This window comes from Erythrolamprus reginae, chromosome 2 (genome assembly GCF_031021105.1).
Source record: "Erythrolamprus reginae isolate rEryReg1 chromosome 2, rEryReg1.hap1, whole genome shotgun sequence".
In the NCBI taxonomy this organism is placed as follows: Eukaryota; Metazoa; Chordata; class Lepidosauria; order Squamata; family Dipsadidae; genus Erythrolamprus; species Erythrolamprus reginae.
The window spans coordinates 340,391,107-340,414,744 of NC_091951.1; the positions used below are offsets into that span (position 1 = coordinate 340,391,107).

The 23,638-nt window shown below is 39.7% G+C and overlaps 1 protein-coding gene across 1 annotated transcript in view; it reads right to left on the minus strand.

The window, feature by feature from the left end:
* The window catches only part of DCC (DCC netrin 1 receptor), a 927,153-nt gene that overhangs the window by 241,940 nt on the left and 661,575 nt on the right, over positions 1-23,638 (minus strand). Inside the window, exon 15 of the mRNA XM_070736918.1 lies at positions 10,445-10,639. Within this exon, the coding sequence (XP_070593019.1) occupies positions 10,445-10,639 (195 nt within the window). The remainder of the gene's footprint in view (positions 1-10,444; positions 10,640-23,638) is intronic.

The window sequence follows — 23,638 nt, forward strand, 5'->3', positions numbered from 1 at the left end:
GTACTAATAAGCAATCAAATCATACTAGGAAACATACAAAAATGGTGAAAATCCTAACTTATTTCTGTTTAATAAAAGAGTTGAAAGCTATTCCGAGCCTGTTAAAATGGGAAGAAGCTAGAGATCCTGTTTTGAATGTTCTGTTAAATAAACTAAAGAATCAGCCTCTGAAAATTAGTTTACCACTTTAGTGACAGGAGAAGCTAAGAGGGAATTGCCGGGAAGTGTCTAAACATAGCATTATTTCATGCTGTGCAGGAATTCTCAACAATTGTTCGTTTTTATGAAGTCTAAACATGTTTGCTGTACTGTTCTTATGCTTATTTACATTTCTTTTTGCTAACTTGTTAGTCATTTCTTTGGAAGGGAATGAAGAAGGGCGTCTATTTTTGCCTCCACTGCATTTAAGCTGGGGTCTCAGACATTTTGACTTGACCTATCCAGCAGATTGTTCCAAGCACACTATGACTCAGTTCACACCAGTTACATCAATATTAAAATTGACACGTCTCGTACAAGAAGAGAACTTTAGAATCCTTTGCATCAGGTTGCTTCCAGGCAAACAATCCCAGATGACTTTTTTTTGGATTTTTAATAGCTGTGGTGCAGTCTGATCAAAATTACATCTATGTAATGCACGAGATAGAAACACAGAAAAAGACGTCATGGTCCATCAAGTCTGCCCTTATATAGAAACATAGAAACATAGAAGTCTGACGGCAGAAAAAGACCTCATAGTCCATCTAGTCTGCCCTTATATTATTTCCTGTATTTTATCTTAGGATGGATATATGTTTGTCCCATGTTTAAATTCAGTTACTGTGGATTTACCAACCACGTCTGCTGGAAGTTTGTTCCATGCGTCCACTACTCTTTCAGTAAAATAATATTTTCTCACGTTGCTTCTGATCTTTCCCCCAACTAACCTCAGATTGTGCCCCCCTTGTTCTTGTGTTCACTTTCCTATTGAAAACACTTCCCTCCTGAACCTTATTTAACCCCTTAACATATTTAAATGTTTTGATCATGTCCCCATTTTCCCTTCTGTCCTCCAGACTATACAGATTGAGTTCATTAAGTCTTTCCTGATAAATTTTATGCTTAAGGCCTTCCCACATTTTTTTAGCCCTTCTTTGGACCTGTTCAATTTTAACAATCTCTTTTTGTAGATGAGGTCTCCAGAACTGGACACAGTATTCCAAATGTGGTCTCAACAGCATGATCACAATCTCCCTCTTCCTGCTTGTTATACCTCTAGCTATACAGTTTAGAGATAATCTAAACTAGATTCAATGGTGTCCACAGGAAGATAAAATATTTATTTATTTTATTAAATTTCTATGCTGACTATCTCACTGTGCAATGGTAACAGTGTGATGGATATATTGCTCCTTCTTGTTGAACTCATGTTGGAGGCACCATGGTGCCCCTATATTGAAAGAATTAGCCAGTGACATCACCACTCAGTAGGAGCTGGAACAAAAGACTGGAGCTCACTCCACCCCACAGCAGAAGTCAAGTATTGACCGTGAACTTGCTATTTTCAAGCCTACCCACATGAGCCACCGTATTTCTCTCCTGCTCCTTTATACATTGAGATATTGAGGACATGTATACTGCATGGGTAAAAAAAAAACTGCTTTGAAAATATCTACAGACCCCCTCATATCCTGGACATAAATTGTTTCAACTTTTACCTTCAAAATGACGCTATAGGACACTGCACACCAGAACAACTAGAAGCAAGGACAGTTTTTCCCCCAAATGCCATCACTCTACTAAACAACTAATTCCCACAGTCAAACCATTTAGTAAGACTGTATTAATACCTGTATTATTCTCCTCATCTTTCCTATTACTTATCTACTCTTCTACTTAGGACTATAATTTTGTTGGTTGTATCTTTATGATTTATACTACTTTATTTAGTTTCCTAGTAAGATTTATGTTGATTCTATCACTAAGTGTTGTATCTTATGATTTAAGATGAATGTATTTTTATGATGACTATGATCATAATTTATCACTTAAGCTTTTAAGCGATAAGTGGTAACGCTTTTATGTACAATGAGAGCTTATGCAGCAAAGACAAATTTCTTGTGTGTCCAATTACACTTGGCCAATAAATAATTTTCTTCTCTTCTCTTCTCTTCTCTTCTCTTCTCTTCTCTTCTCTTCTCCTCTCCTCTCCTCTCCTCTCCTCTCCTCTCCGCTCCGCTCCACTCCACTCTACTCTACTCTACTCTACTCTACTCCACTCCACTATACTATACTATACTTGTCAATGTACTGTATATACACAAGGAGTGAAGCTTTGTTGCAATTGTCATCCTAATTTTCTTGATACCCATTCTAGTACTAGATAGACTGAAGGGTCTTGATTGAGATGGAGGCCAAAGGGTCGGTTTTTAATTGTATTTTAACATCAAATTTATTTTCTTCACTGAGACAGATTAATTGCTGCAGTCCAAAAAAGCTATTATTAAATTAATGTCGCTATGAAATGCTTTCAAAGCTGACCAGCACAAAGAAATAACCATTGTGATGTAATTAATCTATTGTATAAATGATGTGGAAATGTCTACAGTTCAGAATTACTAATAAGAAGTTGTAAAGTAATTATTGGACAAAGAACTGTATAAGAACTGTATAAAAAACTAAAAAGGTTATAATTCAAAGTACATCTACAACCATTCATTTAAGAATCAATTTTATAACAACACTGGAAAAAAATGTGACTTACAACCAGTCCTTGCACTTATAATTATCATAGCATTGCCATGATTGTACAATCAAAAATATGGCACTTGGCAATTAGGATACAATTATGAAGGCTGCAGCAACTCAGGGTCATGGAGTGACTTTTCCAGCCAACAAAATCAAGAAAATCAAGAAAAGTCGATTATAATCATGATTTACTTAACAACTGCAGGGATTCATTTAAAAAACATGGCAAAAAAAATGTTGTAAACTGAGGTGCAACTCACTTAATTACTCCTTTGCTAAGCAAAGGGAATTTTTATTCCAATTCTGGTTGGAATTGGAATAAATGTAAATCAAGGACTACAATAAGAATCATTATTATTATTATTATTATTATTATTATTATTATTATTATTATTCATTATTAAATTTATTAGCTGTTCATCTTACCGAGGGTAAGTATACTGTAGTTTTAAAAAGTCTGAATGAAGGATTATTTATTTTAGAAATGAAATATTTTTACTTTATCTTATCAGGCTTTGAAGGCAAATCTGTTATGAATTTTTTTTCTGGATGAGTAACGATTTTTTTACTATGCTTTTCACAATCTGTGACTCCCAGTCAAGACAACTGTGTGATATTAAACAAACAGGCAAATAAATAAATAAGCAAGCACATGCTAGCAAATAAGGAAGACAGAAAAGTACAACAGTCAGGATTATTAGACGACATAGATGCAGAAAATGATCAAACGATATGAATTTATCAAAATATTAGCCTCTACCTAACAGTTTCTTTCAAATGCATTTTACACGTGCCAAAGAAAATAGTAGGTGTGGGATTGCAAGCAAAAACTAATTTTTAGAATTGTTAAACCAGCCTTTAAAGTCTTCCTGTTGTAATAGTACAACAGGATGTGGTAGCATAGCACTTGTGGAAAGGATTATCCAGTGATATCCAGGGGTGGGCAGCAGGCAGGACGGGTGGAATGCAGTTCCAGTGGCGGAAATGAAGCTGTGTGCCCAGCTCCAGCTGACTATCCCCACTCCCATCCTCCTCCTCTTCCTCGGAAAGCAGCAGGAGTTGCAGGAGGGCCATTTCCTCCCCTATTTTTTCTCAACAGCTGATCGGCACCCATTTGCTTAGCTACCCAGCCTGAGGCAGGGGGCGACCCAGGAAGGATAGCACAGGAAACGCGAAGCAAATTGTCACCCCAGAGAGTGACACTGGTGATGTTGTAAGTCAAGGACTTAACAGTTCACTTGAACGATGATGATCATTCAAGCCACTCCCTCCTAGTCACATGGCCCGCAAGCCGCTCCTACCAAGTCACATGACCATCAAGCCACACCCACAAAATAAGCCACAGTGTGGCAGCAAAAATTTTGGCTGCCCATTACTGGTGATATCCCCATTATTTATTTATTAAATTTGTATGCCGCCCCTCTCCGCAGACTCGGGGCGGCTCACAACAGCAACAGAAAACAATATACAATACAAATTCAATAATTAGAAAGCTAAAAACCCATAATTTAAAAAACATGCACACAACATACCATACATAAACAGTATAGGCCTGGGGAAGATATTTCAGTTCCCCCATGCGTGCTGGCAGAGGTGGGTTTTAAGGAGTTTGCGAAAGGCAAGGAGGGTGGGGGCAGTTCTAATCTCAGGGGGAAACTGGTTCCAGAGGGTCGGGGCCACCACAGAGAAGGCTCTTCCCCTGGGACCCGCCAGACGACATTGCTTAGTCGACGGGACTCGGAGAAGGCCAACTCTGTGGGACCTAATCGGTTGCTGGGATTCGTGCGGCAGAAGGCGGTCCTGGAGATATTCTGGTCCGATGCCATGAAGGGCTTTATAGGTCAAGACCAACACTTTGAATTGTGTGCAGGGGTCGACATTCAGTTGGGGGCTTCTTTCATTATCCCCACCAAGAACTGGAGCAAAGGATGGGAGCTCAACCATGGTAGCACTCAGGTCTCAAATGCAAGCTTCCTAACCTCTACCCCAATGTCCTAATCATGCAAGCTATTGTGCTCCTCAACAGGAAGAGGTAAGATTAATTCATATGTCTCTGTAAACCAAGAAGTGAAGAAAAGCATTTATGCTACATTCAATTTGCCCAGAATCCAGAGGTGGGTTCCTCCTCCCAGTTCGGACAAGTTCTATGGAACTGTAGTAATTTGGCGGCCTGGGGCACTGGAACAGGCAGTGACACAGGCCTGCCATGCCCCTGAACCAGCTGTGTCAGCAGCGCCTATGGTGCTCCCATCTTGACTTTTGGTTTTTTAGCACTGCACATGCGCACATGCAGAGGCGGCGCATCAAGGAGTGAACCGGCAGCAAAGAAAACCAGAACCCATCTCTGCTAGAATCACAAGGGTATAGGAACTCTATGTAAGATAATTTTCTATAATTTCTCTTTACTATAACTTGTTGTGTTTAGCTCTGGCCCAGCTCCTGCCCCAAGGACTATGGATTTGGGGGAGACATCCACATGCTGCAGGCCTGTTTTGCCCCCGGTGGAATCTGCTGATGAAGGCTCCTCTGACCAAGAAGACATGAGTGACAGGGAGGAGGAGAGTGTGGCAGACAGCTCAGAAGGAGGTCAATTATCTAGCTCCTCTTTGGATTCAGAACAAGAGTTAATGATACAGCCACGCATGCGGAGAGCGATGCATAGGCAACAACAACTGAGAGATTATTATCAAAGAAAATGAGGCCACCTGTGGTTGGGTGGGGCTGTGGTAATTACTGAGGCTGCTATAAATAGGTTTGGTCATTGTGGAGGATTATCTGATTGTTGTGTTTCATGACTGCTTTACTGACTTTGACTTTTTGTGTGCTGATGTTTCCCCACTTTGAAACTAAACCAGGGCAAAGTGTGTTTCACTTTGTGAAAGAAGAAGGACTGTGAATTGCCTCACAGCTGCAAGCTAAGTATCACAGAACTAATAAGGGACTTGTACAAATTGCCAGTTTGTTTGGAGACCAGTGCTCTTTGCTATACAAAAAGAGGGCTTAGTTTATGTGAATTTTCATTATAAAGAACATTGTTTTGAATTTTCAAACGTGTGTGTGTCTGAAATTTGTACCTGTGAATTTTTGGGAGGCGTCTGCCAGAGAGCCCGACAGAACATAACTGAATGAATTTCTAGGTATTTTATGATTTCTCATGTTAGATGCTGGCAATCCGGCTAGATTTGGGCTGATCTGAGAAAGCTAAGCAGAATCTAACCTGGTTTCAACTTTGAAAAGTTGAAGGGATAAACACATAACAAACCAAGTGAGTAACCTGGGCAATCTTCCTGTATGGTTTTTACCAAAATTTGAAATTTGGAAACCAGCCTTAAACAAAAAACACTTCATAAAAATCACCATGTCAATCCTTCTAATAATTATGATTACACCAACCAATCAGATCACTGAAACATAATCACCCAATCTATTTGCTACATTCAAACCAAATCTCCACCCCCACACTATATACTAGGAAGAAATGACAGGTTTTATGTTTGCAATGGTATTTTTAAATAAAATTAATATTAAGGAAAAAATAAAACTACCTAAACATCTTTCTAAAGGCACCAGAAATTGAACCTAATTCAAAATCCTTTTTACTTCTGTTAGCTATTTAGGACTTCTCAAGGGAAGAGCCTTCTCTGTGGTGGCTCTGACCCTCTGGAACCAGCTCCTCCCAGAGATTAGGATTGCCCCCACCCTCCTTGCCTTTCGTAAACTCCTTAAAACCCACCTCTTGCCCATGTAGTTTTTGTGTATGATTCGATTGTGTGCTTGTTTTTTATATATTGGGGTTTCTTTTTTTGGACTTTTTAGCCTGAAACTGTAATTTAGATTGCTAAATATTAGATTTGTTATTATGTACTGTTTTTTACCATTGTTGTGAACCGCCCCAAGTCTGCGGAGAGGGGCGGCATATAAATCCAATAAATCTAATCTAATCTAATCTAATCTAATCTAATCTAATCTAATCTAATCTAATCTAACTCAGGAACAATTTTTTAAAATGTATGGCCAAGTCTGTAGAACTGATATGTATTCAGATGTAGAATACCTTAGAATATATATATTTTCTTGGGTATACTAAGGTCCAAGAACAGGTTTAAAAGTTATGCAATAAAGGAGCATTGAAGATGAGCATTAAGAAATCTTTCTCCCAACATTTGATCTTTGTTCCCCTGCAAAGTATCCTTTCCATCCATAGAATAAAACATTTTCTCTGCATGGTGCCAGGACAAAATGTCAGAGAAAGTATGTAATGAGGACTAGATAATGAAACACCTCCTGACACTATTTTGACACATAAAAAGTATGCAGGTTTGATTGCCACCCTGTTCAAACCTGGGCACTGATGGGGTGAATTTGTTCTGAAATATAGTATGGGACTCATTAGCATTTAAAATTGGAGACGAGGCAAAGGTGCGTTCTGAATAATTGCTAACATTGCAGTCGGAGAATATAAAATTGCTGATTGTGTTTAGGAATCATCTCCAGATCAACTAGCTCCTCATTTTATCAGCTGTTTTACACTTTCCGGAACAATTCAGCAGCTTTATTAAAGGCATTAGGGATGACAACAAAATTAACAAGCAGCAGGCGAGTTAAGTAATTACCGAGGCACTGTAGTTTTTAAAAAAGTTTACCGTTTTCTGGGTTAGACTCTAATATTTGGGGAAAAGCTCATAACCCAGGCCCTCTGCTGCTTTGGTGATAATTAACAAGGTTACTCAATGCTTTGGATTTGATTCAGAAGAGATGGCTTCAGTGATAGGCTCCTACAGGAGAGGTCAGGTATGCAGTACTGGTAGGTGCCTGCTGATGACATCACTTCATTGACTGCCAATCAATTTCCGGTCACAATTCAAAGTGTTGGTTATGACCTTTAAAGCCCTACATGGCATTGGACCAGAGTACCTCCAGAATCGCCTGCTACCACACGAATCCCAGCAAACGATAAAGTCCCACAGAGTTGGCCTTCTCCGGGTCCCGTCGACTAAACAATGTCATCTGGCGGGCCCCAAGGGAAGAGCCTTCTCTGTGGCGGCCCCGGCCCTCTGGAATCAACTCCCCCTGGAGATTAGAATTGCTCCCACCCTCCTTGTCTTTCGTAAACTACTCAAGACCCACCTATACCGCCAGGCATGGGGGATTTGAGACATCTTTCCCCCAGGCTCCTTATAATTTATGTTTGGTATGTATGTGTTTTTTGTTTTTAATATGAAAGGGTTTTAGTTATTTCTTTTAATATTAGATTTGTGCTACTATAATGTTGTTTTTATCATTGTTGTGAGCCGCCCTGAGTCTTCGGAGAGGGGCGGCATACAAATCTAATAAATTATTATTATTATTATTATTCCTGGGGCCACCATCTTTAAAATATATACTGCATATTGAATTTTTTTTCTTTTTTTCCTTTCTGGGCTCTGGTTATGTTTTTCCTATTGCAGTAAATGAGGTTGAATGTACATAATTCTAGAAGAGTTGTGTGTGCGTTCGTGTGTGTACATACACATACAGTTTATATAGAAGATAATGTATATTTTTGTGTGCCTGTGTGTAATATGTATATACACATGTGGCATATATACATAAAATTAAATATTATATTTTGGATGTTCAGTAATAGTAAATAGATATCTGCCGCATGAATCCCAGCGACCGGTTAGGTCCCACAGAGTGGGCCTTCTCCGGGTCCCGTCAACAAAACAATGTCATTTGGCGGGGCCCAGGAGAAAAGCCTTCTCTGTGGTGGCCCCGGCCCTCTGGAACCAACTCCCCCCAGAGATTAGAATTGCCCCCACCCTCCTTGCCTTTCGTAAGCTCCTTAAAACCCACCTCTGCCGTCAGGCATGGGGGAACTGAGATATTCTTTTCCCCTAGGCCTTTACAATTTATACATGTTATGTTTGTTTGTAGGGATGTTTGGCTTTACAATAAGCCACGCTCACAGTGTGGTAGTAAAAAAAATTGCAGCCCTTCACTGGATGGCTTGTATATCGCTCCTCTCTGGGACTCATTAAAGCAGCTGTGTCTGTTTCCAAGATTGCAAGAGTGCAACAGAAGCAGCAGCTGTACAATGCTAGAAAGTGACACTAGAATCCGACAAGCGAAAACTGGGCATGCCATCGCAGGCTGGAAGGGAGGGTCACACGCGCATTTAGGTGGGGCGCATGTAATTATGGGTGTGGGCACGCATATGTGCGGCCTCTGCACCCCCACTCTCTTTTGGCACGCAAGCCAAAAAAGGTTCACCATCACTGATCTAGGCTAAAGGAATCCTAAATTTTGCCTGGTAATCTGATCCTCATGGTGCCTGTGAAAAATATACAATAAACCCCTTATGCTGGGAGGAACTTTGTTTGCCTTTCAGTCAATGTTGACTCCGGATGACTGCCTCAAAAACCTGCAGTTTTCTTGGTAACTGGTGCTTGCTTCCTAAAGATGAGAGCAGGGGTGGGCAGCAGGCAGGACGGGGTGGAACGCAGTTCCATCGGCAGAAATGAAGCTGCGTGCACAGCTCCAGCTGACCAGTGGCAGTCACTTCCTGGATTACTGGTCTCATCTCGGCTCTCCTATTTTTCCCTGCTGCTGCTGTGCGCTCCTCGCTTTTTTCCTCTTTCCTCCTTGGATGAGATTCCCTCTCTCCTGCCCGGCTCCCCTCCAGCCTCGTGCAGCCACTTCCCAAGCCCAGGAAGGAGAAAAGAGGAAAAAAGCAGGAAACACGAAGCAAATTGTCACCCCAGCAAGCGACACTGGTGAGGTTGTAAATTGAGGACTTAACAGTTCACTTGAACGATGATGATTGTTCAAGCCATTCCCATCTGGTCACATGGCCAGCAAGCCACTCCTACCCAGGCACATGAACATCAAGGCACACCCACAAAATAAGCCACACCCACAGTGTGGCAGCAAAAATTTTGGCTGCCCATTACTGGATTAGAGCCACCGAGTTGGCTTCATGCCTAAAAGAGGGACTAGAATTTACAGTCTTCTAGTTTCTAGCCTGATGCCTTAATCACTACCCCAAAATGGTTCTCATGTTCTACTCATAGTGCAACTGTATTGAGTAATGAAGCTAGAGTATACTGTTGTAGAAATATATTATGTAAGAGGGTTTTCATTGTCTCGCATTACCATTTAATCAAAAATCAATTATTCCACAGGCATGTTTTTTTTTTAATGTATTTGTCAAACAATTATAGGATGGTAATTTGTACAAATAAAACATTATATAAGTAATGAACAAAAAGTAATGATAGAAGACAATAGAACAGTAGGACAGGGACAGTAGGCACAATGGTGCACTTATGCAAGCCCCTTACAGACCTCTTAGAAAGGGGGAGAGGTCAATTCTAGACAGTCTAAGGTTAAAGGTTTTGGGGTTAGGAGTAGAAACCACAGAGCTAGGTAGTGCATTCCAAGAGTTGATTACTCTTGCTGAAGTTTTATTTTTTGCAGTCTAATTTGGAGCAGTTGACATTTAGTTTAAATCTATTTTGTGCTCCTGTGTTGTTGCAGTTGAACTCGAAGTAGTCGCTAACAGGTAGGACATTTTGGTATAGGATTTTATGAACTATAGTTAAGTCGGAATGCTTTTGCTGTGAATTTCTTGAAAACAGGCAGGAGCTGGCTTGTAATTCCCCCATAAGGTTATGATGTTGTGGTTTTAGATGAAACGGCTCTATAGGAAGCAACCAGAAAGAAAACAATCACCTACCCAAATGTTCGATGGAATAGTATCGCTGTTTGCTGTCCACCCGGACTGTCTCGGCATAGGGGCTGCCAACTCCGTAGCCGATGATGTAGCCACGTACAATGATGTTTGGATTCAGTGGTGGGGTCCAACTCATTACAATGCTGGTTGACAAAGGCCTCACATGAAGAGAGCTTGGCTGATCAGGCACCTGTGATTCTGGAAGTCAAAAGAAGGGGATTGTTACCATTGACATAAAGGCATATGAACAACGGGAAGGTTTCTCAAGGAGAGAAGCAATCTGGAATTAAGGAGAAACTTCCTAACTTAGATTAGATTTAGATTTAATTGGATTTGTATGCCGCCCCTCTCCAAGGAGCAGCATACAAATCCCAATTAACTAGTGCAGTGGAAGGCAATGTTGGCTCTTCTATGACTTGTGGACTTCAACTCCCAGAATTCCTGAGCCATTCATTCATTCATTCATTCATTCATTCATTCATTCATTCATTCATTCATTCATTCATTCACTTATTTATTTATTTATTTATTTATTTATTTATTTATTTATTTATTTATTTATTTATTTATTTATTTATTTATTTATTTATTTATTTATTTATTTATTTATTTATTTATTTATTTATTGGATTTGTATGCCGTCCCTCTCCGCAGACTCGGGGCAGCTAATAACAGCAATAAAACAGCATATAATAATAATCCAATACTAAAACAGTTAAAAACCCTTATTATAAAACCAAACATACATACAGACATACCATGCATAAAATTGTAAAGGCCTAGGGGGAAAGAGTATCTCAATTCCCCCATGCCTGGCAGCAGGGGTGGGTTTTAAGAAGCTTACGAAAGGCAAGGAGGGTGGGGGCAATTCTAATCTCTGGGGGGAGTTGGTTCCAGAGGGCCAGAGAAGGCTCTTCCCCTGGGTCCCGCCAAGCGACATTGTTTAGTTGACGGGACCCGGAGAAGACCCACTCTGTGGGACCTAACTGGTTGCTGGGATTCATGCTAGCTCAGGAATTCTGGGAGTTGAAGTCCACATGTCATAGAAGAGCCAACTTTGCCTACCCCCAGAACTAGGGAGACAACTTGCCTTCAGAATTTGTGGGTAAATCAGTAGAAGATCTTTAACATATTAATAGCAGAGTTGGAAGGGACCTTGCAGGTCATCTAGTCCAACACCATGCCCAAGCAGGAGACCCTACATCTGTCTCTATCTAGGATTGAACTCACAACCTCCTGATTGTGAGGCAAGAGCTCCACCTCTAGGCCACAGGGTGCTTCATCACTGGATGTTATTAAGAGGAGACTGGATAGTCGGTATCAGTAGTGGGCTGGTGCATGTACAGTCAAGTACGCAGTCGCAGTTGGAAAAATGGAGATGCGCACGCATCTCTGTGTCTCTGATGTATGCATGTACACACCCGTGTGAGATTTGGCTTCCGCACATGTGCAGGAAGTTAAATCTCACATGAGGATGCTTGTGCACATGAGATTTTGCCGATTTTTGGCTATTTTTTTGCTTCCGCGCATGTGCAAAAAGAAAGAAATCACCGAAAATCAGCAAAATCTCGCACACATAAGTGCACTCATGTGACATGCACAGAGAATGAATCTCACACTGGTGTTCAGGCACACACACACCAGACGCCTGAACCCCTATGTCGGTCACTGGGGTTGCACCGGTAGCGCCAGTGACAGGGAGCCCTTCACTGGTTGGTATGGTGTAGGGTCTCCTGATTGAGTAGTGGGTTGGAAAAGAAGACCTCCAGGGTCCCTTCCAACTCTGCTATTCTACTACCCTGTTTCCCCGAAAATAAGACGTACCCCAAAAGTAAGGCATGTCAGAGGTTTTGCAGAATTTGCTAATATCAGGCACCCCCCCGAAAATAAGGCGTAGTCAAGTTTACATACGGTATGGTGGAAAAACATATGGTACCATTCAAAGCTGTTCATAGCGGTACCATAATAATGTGGCATCCCCTGCTGGCCCCTGCCATCGCTTTGTACCGTCCAGTACAGCAGACACAGTCTGCTGCTGTCTCACCGCCATTACAGTCTCCACTACAGTGCGTAGACTGTAGTTCCTCTGGTGGCCGGAAGCTGCAATAGCGGGAGTATACTGTTGTACCATATAAGTGCCGTCGTTTGCGTATGTGGGTGCCATACTGACAGGTACCGTACCATAATCAGTGTACCGTACGGTACACTTTCTTTAGGGGTGTCAGCTTTTCTGCCTGTGAATTTGTCTTATTTGAGAAATATAAGGCACCCCCCCGAAAATAAGATGTAGCACAACTTTTGGAGCAAAAAATAATATAAGACAGTGTCTTATTTTCGGGGAAACACGGTATTGACAAAGGCCATGATGCAAAAAATTAGCAAGTGTGTTCTGATGAACAACCTGTCTATTGACATTATATTGGTTAGATCAGTGTTTCCCAAAGTGGGGTACGGGAAGAGTTTGGTGGGGATAAGTGTTCAGAAAAAGTTCTGAAATACATCTTGCCTTTTCCAACTTCATATTTATGTGAAGTTGCTTTTTCAGCATTTGTAGACATTAAGTCGAAAAAAAGGAACAGACCATTGGACATGGAATCACATTTCAGATTAAAATTAACAACCAGGGAACCAAATTATGATGATCTGTCATCTCAGCACAAACAATTTCATCCTTCTCATTGATCCAAATAAATGTTACTATAATATAACTTTTATTTATATTTTATTATGTTTTATTTTATTTTTCATTTATTATTATTTTGTGTATGTACCAAAAAAAAAGAAATAATAAATATATTTTGATTTATAATGAAATACATCCATTTTTTGACGACGGGTACTAAGTGTTATGAAAATTATAGAAAGAGTACACATATGTCAAAAGTTTCAGAAACACTGGGTTAGATAAAACACTTGCCAAAAGGTCTCTCTGGATGAGCTGCCAAATTGTTTTAATTGCTAAAACTACTGATTTTGTTGTAGAGCATTAAAAACTCCATTGTAGGGCATGAAATCAAAGTTCTGATCCTTTTTTAATTATATGTGGTATGCATATTAAAGAGTTCCTGGGCTTTGATTATATGGATACTGTCTTGATTATTTTTAAACGTTCTCTTCCATTTAGATATGCCAATTGCCTTTGAACTTTACTTTGTTTTTAAGTTGAAATGAAAGTGCACTGCAATATGTAAAATTCTGATTGATTGATTTATTTATTTCAATTTTAGGTAAAAAATGCTTCTGATTTTTTTTTTTTTTTTTGTGAGGGAGGACTTAACATGCAAATTACTTCAGTACTGTACTTCGCTTCTGAATGATCCTATCTACCATGTTATTTTAATTTTTGCTCCAAAAATTGTGCTACGTCTTTTCTTTATTTTTTTTTGGGGGGGGTGCCTTATATTTCTCAAATAAGACAAATTCACAGGCAGAAAAGCTGACACCCCCAAAGAAAGTGTACCATATGGTACCCTGATTACGGTACGGTACCTGTCAGTATGGCACCCACACACACAAACGACGGCACTTATATGGTACAACAGTATACTCCCGCTATTGCAGCTTCTGGCCACCAGAAGAACTACAGTCTACGCACTGCAGTGGAGACTGTAATGGCGGTGAGACAGCAGCAGACTGTGTCTGCTGTACTGGATGGTACAAAGCGATGGCAGGGGCCAGCAGGGGATGCCACATTATTACGGTACCACTATGAACAGCTTTGAATGGTACCATATGTTTTTCCACTGTACTGTATGTAAACTTGACTATGCCTTATTTTTGGGGGGTGCCTTATATTAGCAAATTCTGCAAAACCTCTGACATGCCTTGCTTTCGGGGTACCTCTTATTTTCGGGGAAACAGGGTAGCTGATTTTTTTTTCCCCATAGCATCTTCTTATTACACATTCCCCTTAAATGGAAAAATTGAAATATAATGAAACCACAATTATTCCTTAGAGGGGAAAAGAGAGAGATGACAATAATGAGAAGTTAAGAAGAAATCAATAAATGTAAGTGAGAAAACAGGTAAAGGATAAGCAAACACATTTTTAACAGTGCAAAACTACTGTACATAGTCAAACATAAATACAATCGTTCCGGTCAGCTAGCCATAAGCAAAATGCTTGTAAAATTTATTTTATGCTTCCAAGTTTACTCAGGTCAACCTCCTAATTGTTTAACCTCCACTTACAACAGCTTCCCCCCACCCCTCGCAAATCTGAATATGCATTTACAAAGCATGTGAATGAATTTTATGCCACGAAAGAAAATATTCCGCATAGCCATCATTCATAACAGCGGGTGCTTTAAAATCTTGCAAAATTGAAGCTAAATCTTTCCTTGAGAGTTGGCAACGATGCTGCTGTATCCTAAGCCCTGGCTCATATCTCTACATATCGACCAATGCAGTCCGCAGAGTGTTGGAGAAACATGGGTATATCTAGGAAGGCCCATGACCGCTCGCATGGCTGAATTTTGTAGAATTAAGAGGTCACGGCATTAAAATGGTTGAGAACCACTATTTTAGTGGGTGTTAAGGTTATCTAGAGGTTTATCTGTGTCATCAGGGTCAACCTGAGTGATGCAAATTGGTATGGAGCCTTCTTGGACCTATTGAAAGGAGAGTGTTTATTTTATTTATTTATTTATTTATTTTGTCATATCTACTGGCACGCAAGCTGTTGCCCTAGCTCAGCTCCAATTTATTTTATTTATTTATTTTGTCCAATACACAATGAGGGTTTTAGTGGGTATATATCTATATACACATAGTAAAATACATGATGAAGGTTATAGAGGAGATACTCATAGTAAAATATATCTAAGAAATAATAGAAAAGAATGTATAGTAATAGAACATATCAATGAAAGAATAGAAGAAGAGATATAGGAATAGAAGAAAGGTATAGGAGATATAGGAGAGCAATAGGACAGGGGACGGAAGGCACTCTAGTGCACTTGTACTCGCCCCTTACTGACCTCTTAGGAATCTGGATAGGTCAACCATAGATAATCTAAGGGTAAAGTGTTGGGGGTTTGGGGATGACACTATGGAGTCCGGTAATGAGTTTCACGCTTCGACAACTCAGTTACTGAAGTCATATTTTTTACAGTCAAGTTTGGAGCGGTTAATATTAAGTTTAAATCTGTTGTGTGCTCTTGTGTTGTTGTAGTTGAAGCTGAAGTAGTCGTCGACAAGCAGGACGTTGCAGCATATGAACTTGTGGGCAATACTTAGATCTTGTTCAAGGTGTCTTAGTTCTAAACTTTCTAGGCCAGGATTGAAAGTCTAGTCTCGTAGGGTATTCTATTTCGAGTGGAGGAGTGAAGGGCTCTTCTGGTGAAGTATCTTTGGACATTTTCAAGGGTGTTAATGTCCGAGATGCGATATGGGTTCCAAACAGATGAGCTGTATTCGAGGATGGGTCTGGCAAAAGTTTTGTAAGCTCTGGTAAGTAGTGTGAGATTGCCAGAGCAGAAGCTACATAGGTTTTACAACTCTTGAAGCCTTCTTGGCTATATTGTTGCAGTGGGCTTTGGCACTTAAATCTTTTGTTATTAGTATACCAATGTCTTTAACCGAGTGGGGATTATCTGTGATAATTTGATTATTCAGTTTGTATTTGGAATTCAGATTCTTCTTCCCAATGTGTAGGACAAAGCATTTGCTAGTTGAGATTTGGAGTTGCCATGTGTTAGACCACTCAGAAACAGCGTCAAGATCTTTTTGGAGAGTAGTTGTGTTTTCGGTGGTGTTGAAGAGTTTTACATCGTCGGCGAAGAGGACACAGTTGCTTGTGATGTAATCACAAAGGTCATTGATGTAGAGAATGAAGAGCAGTGGTCCCAGTACACTACCTTGGGGAACACCGCTTTTAAGTGGGACGGGGGTGGATATGGTGCTTCCTATTTTGACCACTTGTTGTAGATTGGAGATGGATGATGTCCTCTCCTTTCCCCTCTGTTGAGAAAGGGCTGTTAAATTTTGACACAGATGGTCTTTTTAACTCGTCTTTCAAACCAGTGATCCTCTCTGTCGAAAATATGGACTTTGTTGTCTTCAAAAGAGTGGTCTGTGTCTTTTAAATGCAGGAGGACTGCTGAATCTAGTCCTAATGGCTTGTTCTGCTATGTCCTTACAAAAGTTTCATTACCCAATTGGGTAAGATCTTTAGTACTAGAAGAGAGTGGGGTTTGCTCTTGGTTTATACACAATATCTTATCCTGTGCAAATATTCTCTTTTATCAGTGAAATATCAATGCAAAATGTTGAAGCAAACTCAGATAACAAAGGCCTATGAAAGATTCCAACCATAAACACTGAAAAAGCATATTTTTTTAAAAAAAAATGATGATACTAACATTTGTCAGTGTTGCTGACCTTGATTGCTTTCTGTGTGCCTTTAATACATTTTATGTGATTTGTGTTGAAGTTTGGCAAAGTTTCCAATAACAGGTTTAACCCACTCTTAAAGTTTGATTAGAATTGAAGAAGATTAGAATTAAGATATAGCAGAGTTAACAAAATTTGTTTTTGAGCTATGCTTGGCTAAAAAAAAATGCTTACATAATTAGAAATAGATTGGAGTATATCAGGTTAAAAGACAGGATGTTCTAAGAACACAGGGCTTATGTAATTTGTTTTTTTACAATTGCATAAAATATTTGAAATTGTTTGCTCTTTATTTCTGTAATAATTATTAGATGCCATTTTAAATCAGCTTTATAAAAGTTACTGTATTCACTTGGGTGTTGAGGCAAGATTCTTATAAATGTAACTATTTTTATAAATGTAAGAAATAAGAATAACAAAGAAAGAGAGAGAGAAAGGCTGATGAAAGAGAAAGTTTGGTGTTGAAAGTTGTTAACTATCACATAGTTCATTAATATTATAACTGATGACTTGATAAAGAACTAGAAAAAATGGTTCCAGAAATAGATCTTAAATATCAAACAATATGTGATATGCTAATAATGTAAAAATAATAAAATTACGTAGCCCGGCCATTCCAAAAACTGATTTTGAAACTTGCCTTGTTATCCAAATTATTATGCAAAGTGCTACACTCATCGTTGTGCCTAATTTATTTTGTAAATGTTTGCACAATTTTCTGGTCTTGAAAAGGACTTCTGAAAATTTGTCGGCATTGTTAATCCATTGGTACACAGCCTATAACTGGCACTAGGATCATGATCTGTAAAGCTGAAGACTGAATTTGCAAGAAGGTAGATTTTTCACGGAATCATCTTCTAAGCCAATATTTGTCAAGCTTGGCAAATTTTAAGATGTGGACTTCAATTGACAGTGAAATCCAGCAGATTTTAGACAGTGATGGGCTCCTATGGGTACGGTCAGGTATGCAGAAACGGTAAAAAAAATTTGGTCAGATATGCAGAACTGGTAGAATTTTTTTTCCCCCTTTTTCCCTTCTGGGCTCTGGGTACTTTTTTCCTAATGCAGTAAATAAGGTTGAATGTGTATTATTTGAAAAGAGCTATGTGTGTGTGCGTGGATGTGTGTGTGTGAATGGGTGTGGCTTATTTTTGGGGTGTGTCTTCCTGGCCATGTGACCAGGTGGGATTAGCTTGACGATCATGTGACCAGGGTGGCTTAAAGGTCATGTGACTGGCTTAAAGGTGGCCAACTTGATGTCACTCACGTCAAGGGTTAGGGTTAGGGTTAGGGCTAGGGGGCTAGGGCTAGGGTTAGGGTTAGGGTTAGGGTGCCTGGCCTCTCCTGACCTCAAAGAGATACAATTTCCCTATTTACTATTACTGAACATCCAAAATATACTATTCAATTTTATGTATATATGCCAAATAAGTACATACATATTACACACAGGCACACAAAAACATACATTATCTACTATATAAACTGTATGTGTATGTACACACACACACAAACACACACACACGCACAGCTCTTCTAAAATTATACACATTCAACCTCATTTACTGCGATAGGAAAAACATACCCAGAGCCCAGAAGGGGGAAAAAGAAAAAAAAATCAATTTTTTTTCTATGGGTTCTAAGTACATGACCAAATTTTTTTCTACCAGTTCTGCGAATCTGACTGTACCCATTGGAGTCAATCAATGACGGAAGGCCATGTGTATGCTCACATTTGCGAACCAGTAGGGAAATGAAGTGAATACCAACTTGGGATGTTATATAGTACCAATGAGCCTCTTTGGCTAATTTTACAAAAGCTAAGCAAGTGATGTGATTAGCGTAGAAAATTTCAGGAGGTCAGAAAAAAAAATCCTTTTTTTAAAAAAAAGAAAATGAAACATAGGATTTTTCTTTCAAAATGAATATTTAAAACCTTTCCAGCTGTTGGAAAGACTGTTTGGCTTTCCAGGGAATATTGGATAGCCTGCATTGTTTAGTTTTCTAATTGCTTTAGCAAAACAAACGGATTAAAAGGCATATCCCTAGGGAGTTAAGGCAATTCTTTAAAAGATACTATTTGTTTCCACGTTAGTGCAAATGCCAAGAAGGCAGCAGTGTCGACAAAACTATTACAGCAAAAATGAGAAAAAGGGCCTGCCATAACCATAGTTCCCTCTAAGCTGAACAGTGAGCAATCGCTCACTTAAAAATCATCATCAACTCAGAGTTTTCCAAACCTGCCCAGAAGCCGAGAGGGAAAGAGTGACAAGGAAGGAGAGAGAGAGGAAGAGAGAGAGAAACAGATAGAAAAAAGAGAGGAAGGAAAAGAGAAAGAAAAAGAATGGGAGTAAGGAAGAGAGAAAGAAATTCAAAATATAGTTTGAAACTAGCTCAACTATTTAAGTGGCATTTTGATATTGATAGAGTTGCCCTATTATGAGCTCACTGTTATAGAGACACAGTACAGTATTTTATTTTGAAATTCTCTGAGGCAAAACAGTGTGGGTTTTTTATTTGTTTATTTGTTTGTTTGTTTGTTTGTTTGCTTGCTTGCTTGTTTATTTGTTTATTTGTTTATTTGTTTATTTGTTTGTCTGTCTATCTATCTATCTATCTATCTATCTATCTATCTATCTATCTATCTATCTATCTATCTATCTATCTATCTATCTATCTATCTATCTATTCTGTGCCGGCCAGTCCCGAAGGGACTGCCGCTCAGACACTATACTTTTCTGCCCACCCCCCAAAAAAATTAGAGGGAACACTGGCCATAACCAATCTCTTCTTTAGCCTGGTAGAATTTACTGGATCTATTTCTCTACAGGGATGATCCTTAAACGTCGCTACAGAGCACTGCACACCAAGACAACTAGACACAAGAACAGTTTTTTTTCTGAACGCCATCACTCTACTAAACAAATAATTCCCTCAACACTGTCAGAATTTCTACTAAATCTGCACTTCTACTCTACTAGTTTTTCTCATCATTCCTATCACCCATTTCCTCCCATGTTGACTGTATGACTGTAACTTGTTGCTTATATCCTAAGATTTTTATTAATATTGCTTTTTCATTGCTTATTTGACCCCTATGACAATCATTAAGTGTTGTACCACTTGATTCTTGACAAATGTATATTTTATTTTATGTACGCTGAGAGCATATGCACCAAGACAAATTCCTTGTGTGTCCAATCACACTTGGCCAATAAAATTCTATTCTATTCTATTCTATTCTATTCTATTCTATTCTATGCTATGCTATAGCAGTGTTTCCCAACCTTGGCAACTTGAAGTTATCTGGACTTCAACTCCCAGAATTCCCCAGCCAGCATTTGCTGGCTGGGGAATTCTGGGAGTTGAAGTCCAAATATCTTCAAGTTGCCAAGGTTGGGAAACACTGCCTTAAAGAAATGCCTTCAAACAGGGATAGGCCAAAGCCAGTTCCAGATTTAACAGCAGATCTCTGGCTGATCCGCAATCGACTGTTAAATTACAAAGATGCCCCAAATGGTGCGCAGATCATGAAAGCACACAAAACAAGCCCCCTTAGATTTGAAACCGTTCTCCTGAAATGAATAAATATTGGGGTTATCAGTCATTGATTTGTCATCCATTCAGTTGAGACATTCATTTCTGAGCACTCAGGAGGATTCTTGCTCTCAAGACTTCAGCTGATCGCACTGATTTTAATATTTCAGCTGAGCAAACAGGCTCTGTAGTTCTCTGACAAATCAAAGGCCCTGCCAATTTCAGCCTGTCAAGGAAAGATTTGCCCATTATGGACTTCCAGTTTTGCTAGGATTCAGGCACTCAGAATTCCTACTGATTGGCTACCCCGCTTCCCTGAAAATAAGTCACCCCCGAAAGTAAGGCATAGGAGAGGTTTTGTAAAATTGCCTAATGTAAGGCATCCCCCAAAAGTAAGACGTAGGAAACGTTTCATTTCGCAGCATTCCCAAACAGAACATATATGACATATATTTGAAGAAAGTATAATTGTTGTACATGGAAATAATGGTACGGTAGTAGTAAGAAATTCTTGATAGGGCTCACAGTTTGCCTGGTTATGCTGGTTTGTGATGACAACTTTGTGACGTCAAAGCTCCGCCCATGGAATTCCCTATTGGGATTCCCCACCTCCTTTCCAGCCTCCAGATTGGCCGAAAATGCCGCTGCCAATCGCAAAAATGTCGCCGCCGCCGCCCGGCTGTAACCTTCTAAAACAGCCAGGTGCTTCTCAGCGGCCTCCAGAACCCGAACCTGAACCCAAACTCCTGGTGACAGCCGGGCGGCGGCGCTTCTTGGTGGCCTCCCGAACCCGAACCCAAAAAGTTCGGGCTCGGGTTGGGGTTTGAGTTTGGGAGAATGCTGAGAAGCCCCCCGGCTGTTTTAAAAGGTGACAGCTGGGCGGTGGCGCCCAGCGGAGCACCATTTTGCAATTTTATTTTCTTTTTGCACGCATTAATCGCTTTTACATTGTTTCCTATGGGAAACAATGTTTCGTCTTACGAACTTTTCGCCTTACAAACCTACTTCTGGAACCAATTAAGTTCGTAAGACGAGGTATTACTGTATAATCAATGTTCTTTTTTTGTTGTTCAGCAATAAATGTGAATTCTTCTTCATTGAAAAAAAAATCCCCTGAAAAAAAGACATCTTTGAGAGCAAAAATTAATATAAGTCTTATTTTCAGGGAAACAAGGTAATTCCTATAGAGACAAAGCTGGAGGTCAGAAGCATTAGTGGGTTGTAAATCCCATGGCTACTGGTTTGCTCGTGCATGTGTGCACCAGGGGTGGGTTTCAATTTACCTCGCCGCCGAGTCACTTCCTCCCACACCACGTGGCTGTGCTTGCATTGCACCCATGTGGCTGCAGCACACAAGTGCGCTTTACGCACACACGCACACATAATGCCGAATACTTGATTTCTGCCTATGTACAAAAGCAAAAATCAGCAAAAAAAGCAAAAAAAGAGAGCCCAAAACAAGATGGTGGCACATGTGCAATGCCAAAAACAAGAGCAAGAAATAGAGGGGAGAAAAAACAACAACAAAAAGATGGCAGCATCCCCCGATCAACATCAACAGACTCCACCAGCTTAGTACAAATTCTATAGAACCAAAAGGAACCCACCAAAACTGAATGCATTATTCCAAATGTGGTCTTACCAAGGCATTATAAAGTGGTATTAACACTTCACGTGATCTTGATTCTATCCCTCTGCAGCCCAGAACTGTGTTTGGCTTTTTTGGCAGATGCTGCACACTGCTGGCTCCTATTTAAATGGTTGTCCACTAGGACTCCAAGATCCCTCTCACAGTTACTACTGTTGAGCACATATACTGTACCTGTGCATTTTGTTTTTCTTGCCTAAATGTAGAACCCATTTTTTTCATCATTAAATTTTATTTTATTTGATAGAGCCCAATGTTCAAGTCTGTCAAGATCCTTGTGTATCTTGAACCTATCTTCTGGAGAGTTGGCTATTCCTGCCAGTTTGGTGTCATCTGCAAATTTGATGAGTTCCCCATCTATCCCTTCATCCAAGTCATTGATGAAGATGTTGAAGAGTACTGAGCCTAAAAACAGAGCTTTGGGGTACTCCACTGCATACTTCCCCCCATGTAGATGCAATTCCATTGATCACTATATGTTGAATATGGTTGGTCCATATTCCATCTGGTAGTGTTGCTGTCTAACACTCATTTTTTTCAACTTTATCTAGTAGTAGGTTATGGTCTTCTTTATCAAATGCCTTACTGAAGTCCAAGTAAATTAAATCGACAGTATTCCTCTGGTCCATTAATTTTGTCACTTTGTCAAAAATAAGGTTAAGTTGTAATAAGGTTAGTCTGGCATGGTCTGTTTTGGACAAACCTATGTTGGCTTTTGGATGTTACTTTGTTTGCTTCTAGGTGTTTGTTTATTCATTGCTTGATTACCCTTTCCAGAATATTCACTGGTATTGAGATTAGGGTGATAGGTCTGTAGTTTCCTGGATCTATTTTTTTTTTCATTTTTTTGAAGATGGGAGCTATATCAGCTCTTTTCCAGTCCTCTGGCAGTTCCTCGTTGCTCCAGGATCTTTGAGAGATATAGTTCACTGGTTCTGAGATTTCATGTGCCAGTTTCTTCAGAATCTTGGGGTATAATCCATCTGGTCCTGGTGATTTGAACTCATCTAGGGTAGACAGGTGTTCAGTTACCATTTTCTTCCCTATTTTAACTTGTGTTCCTAATATGTTTTTTGTGATGTTATTTTTGATAGATTGGACTGGTTTTTTTTTTCTCTTTGTGTAAAGACAGATGCAAAAAACGAGTTAAGAAGCTCTGCTTTCTCCTTGTTGCTTGTCACCTTCTTGCCACTTCCTCCCTACAATGGAGCAATTGTTTCCTTGACTTTTTTTTCTTGTTTTTAATATGTTGGAAGACATTTTTTTTGTTATTTTTTTTACTTTTGTCGCAAACCTTTGTTCATTGGGAGATTTAGCTTTCTCACTTCATCTTTACAGGCTTGGGGTATTTTGCTGGTATTCTGTCTTAGGTATTTTGTTTATGTTTATGTTTATGTTTATTTAGATTTGTATGCCACCCCTCTCCGCAGACTCGGGGCGGCTCACAACAAAGTGCAAAAGACAATTCACAACAAATCTAAATTTCTACTAAAAACATTTAAAAACCCAATTTCTAAACACACGTACATACACACATACCATTCATAAATTGTATATGCCCGGGGGAGATGTCTCAGTTCCCCCATGCCTGGCGACACAGGTGGGTCTTAAGGAGCTTG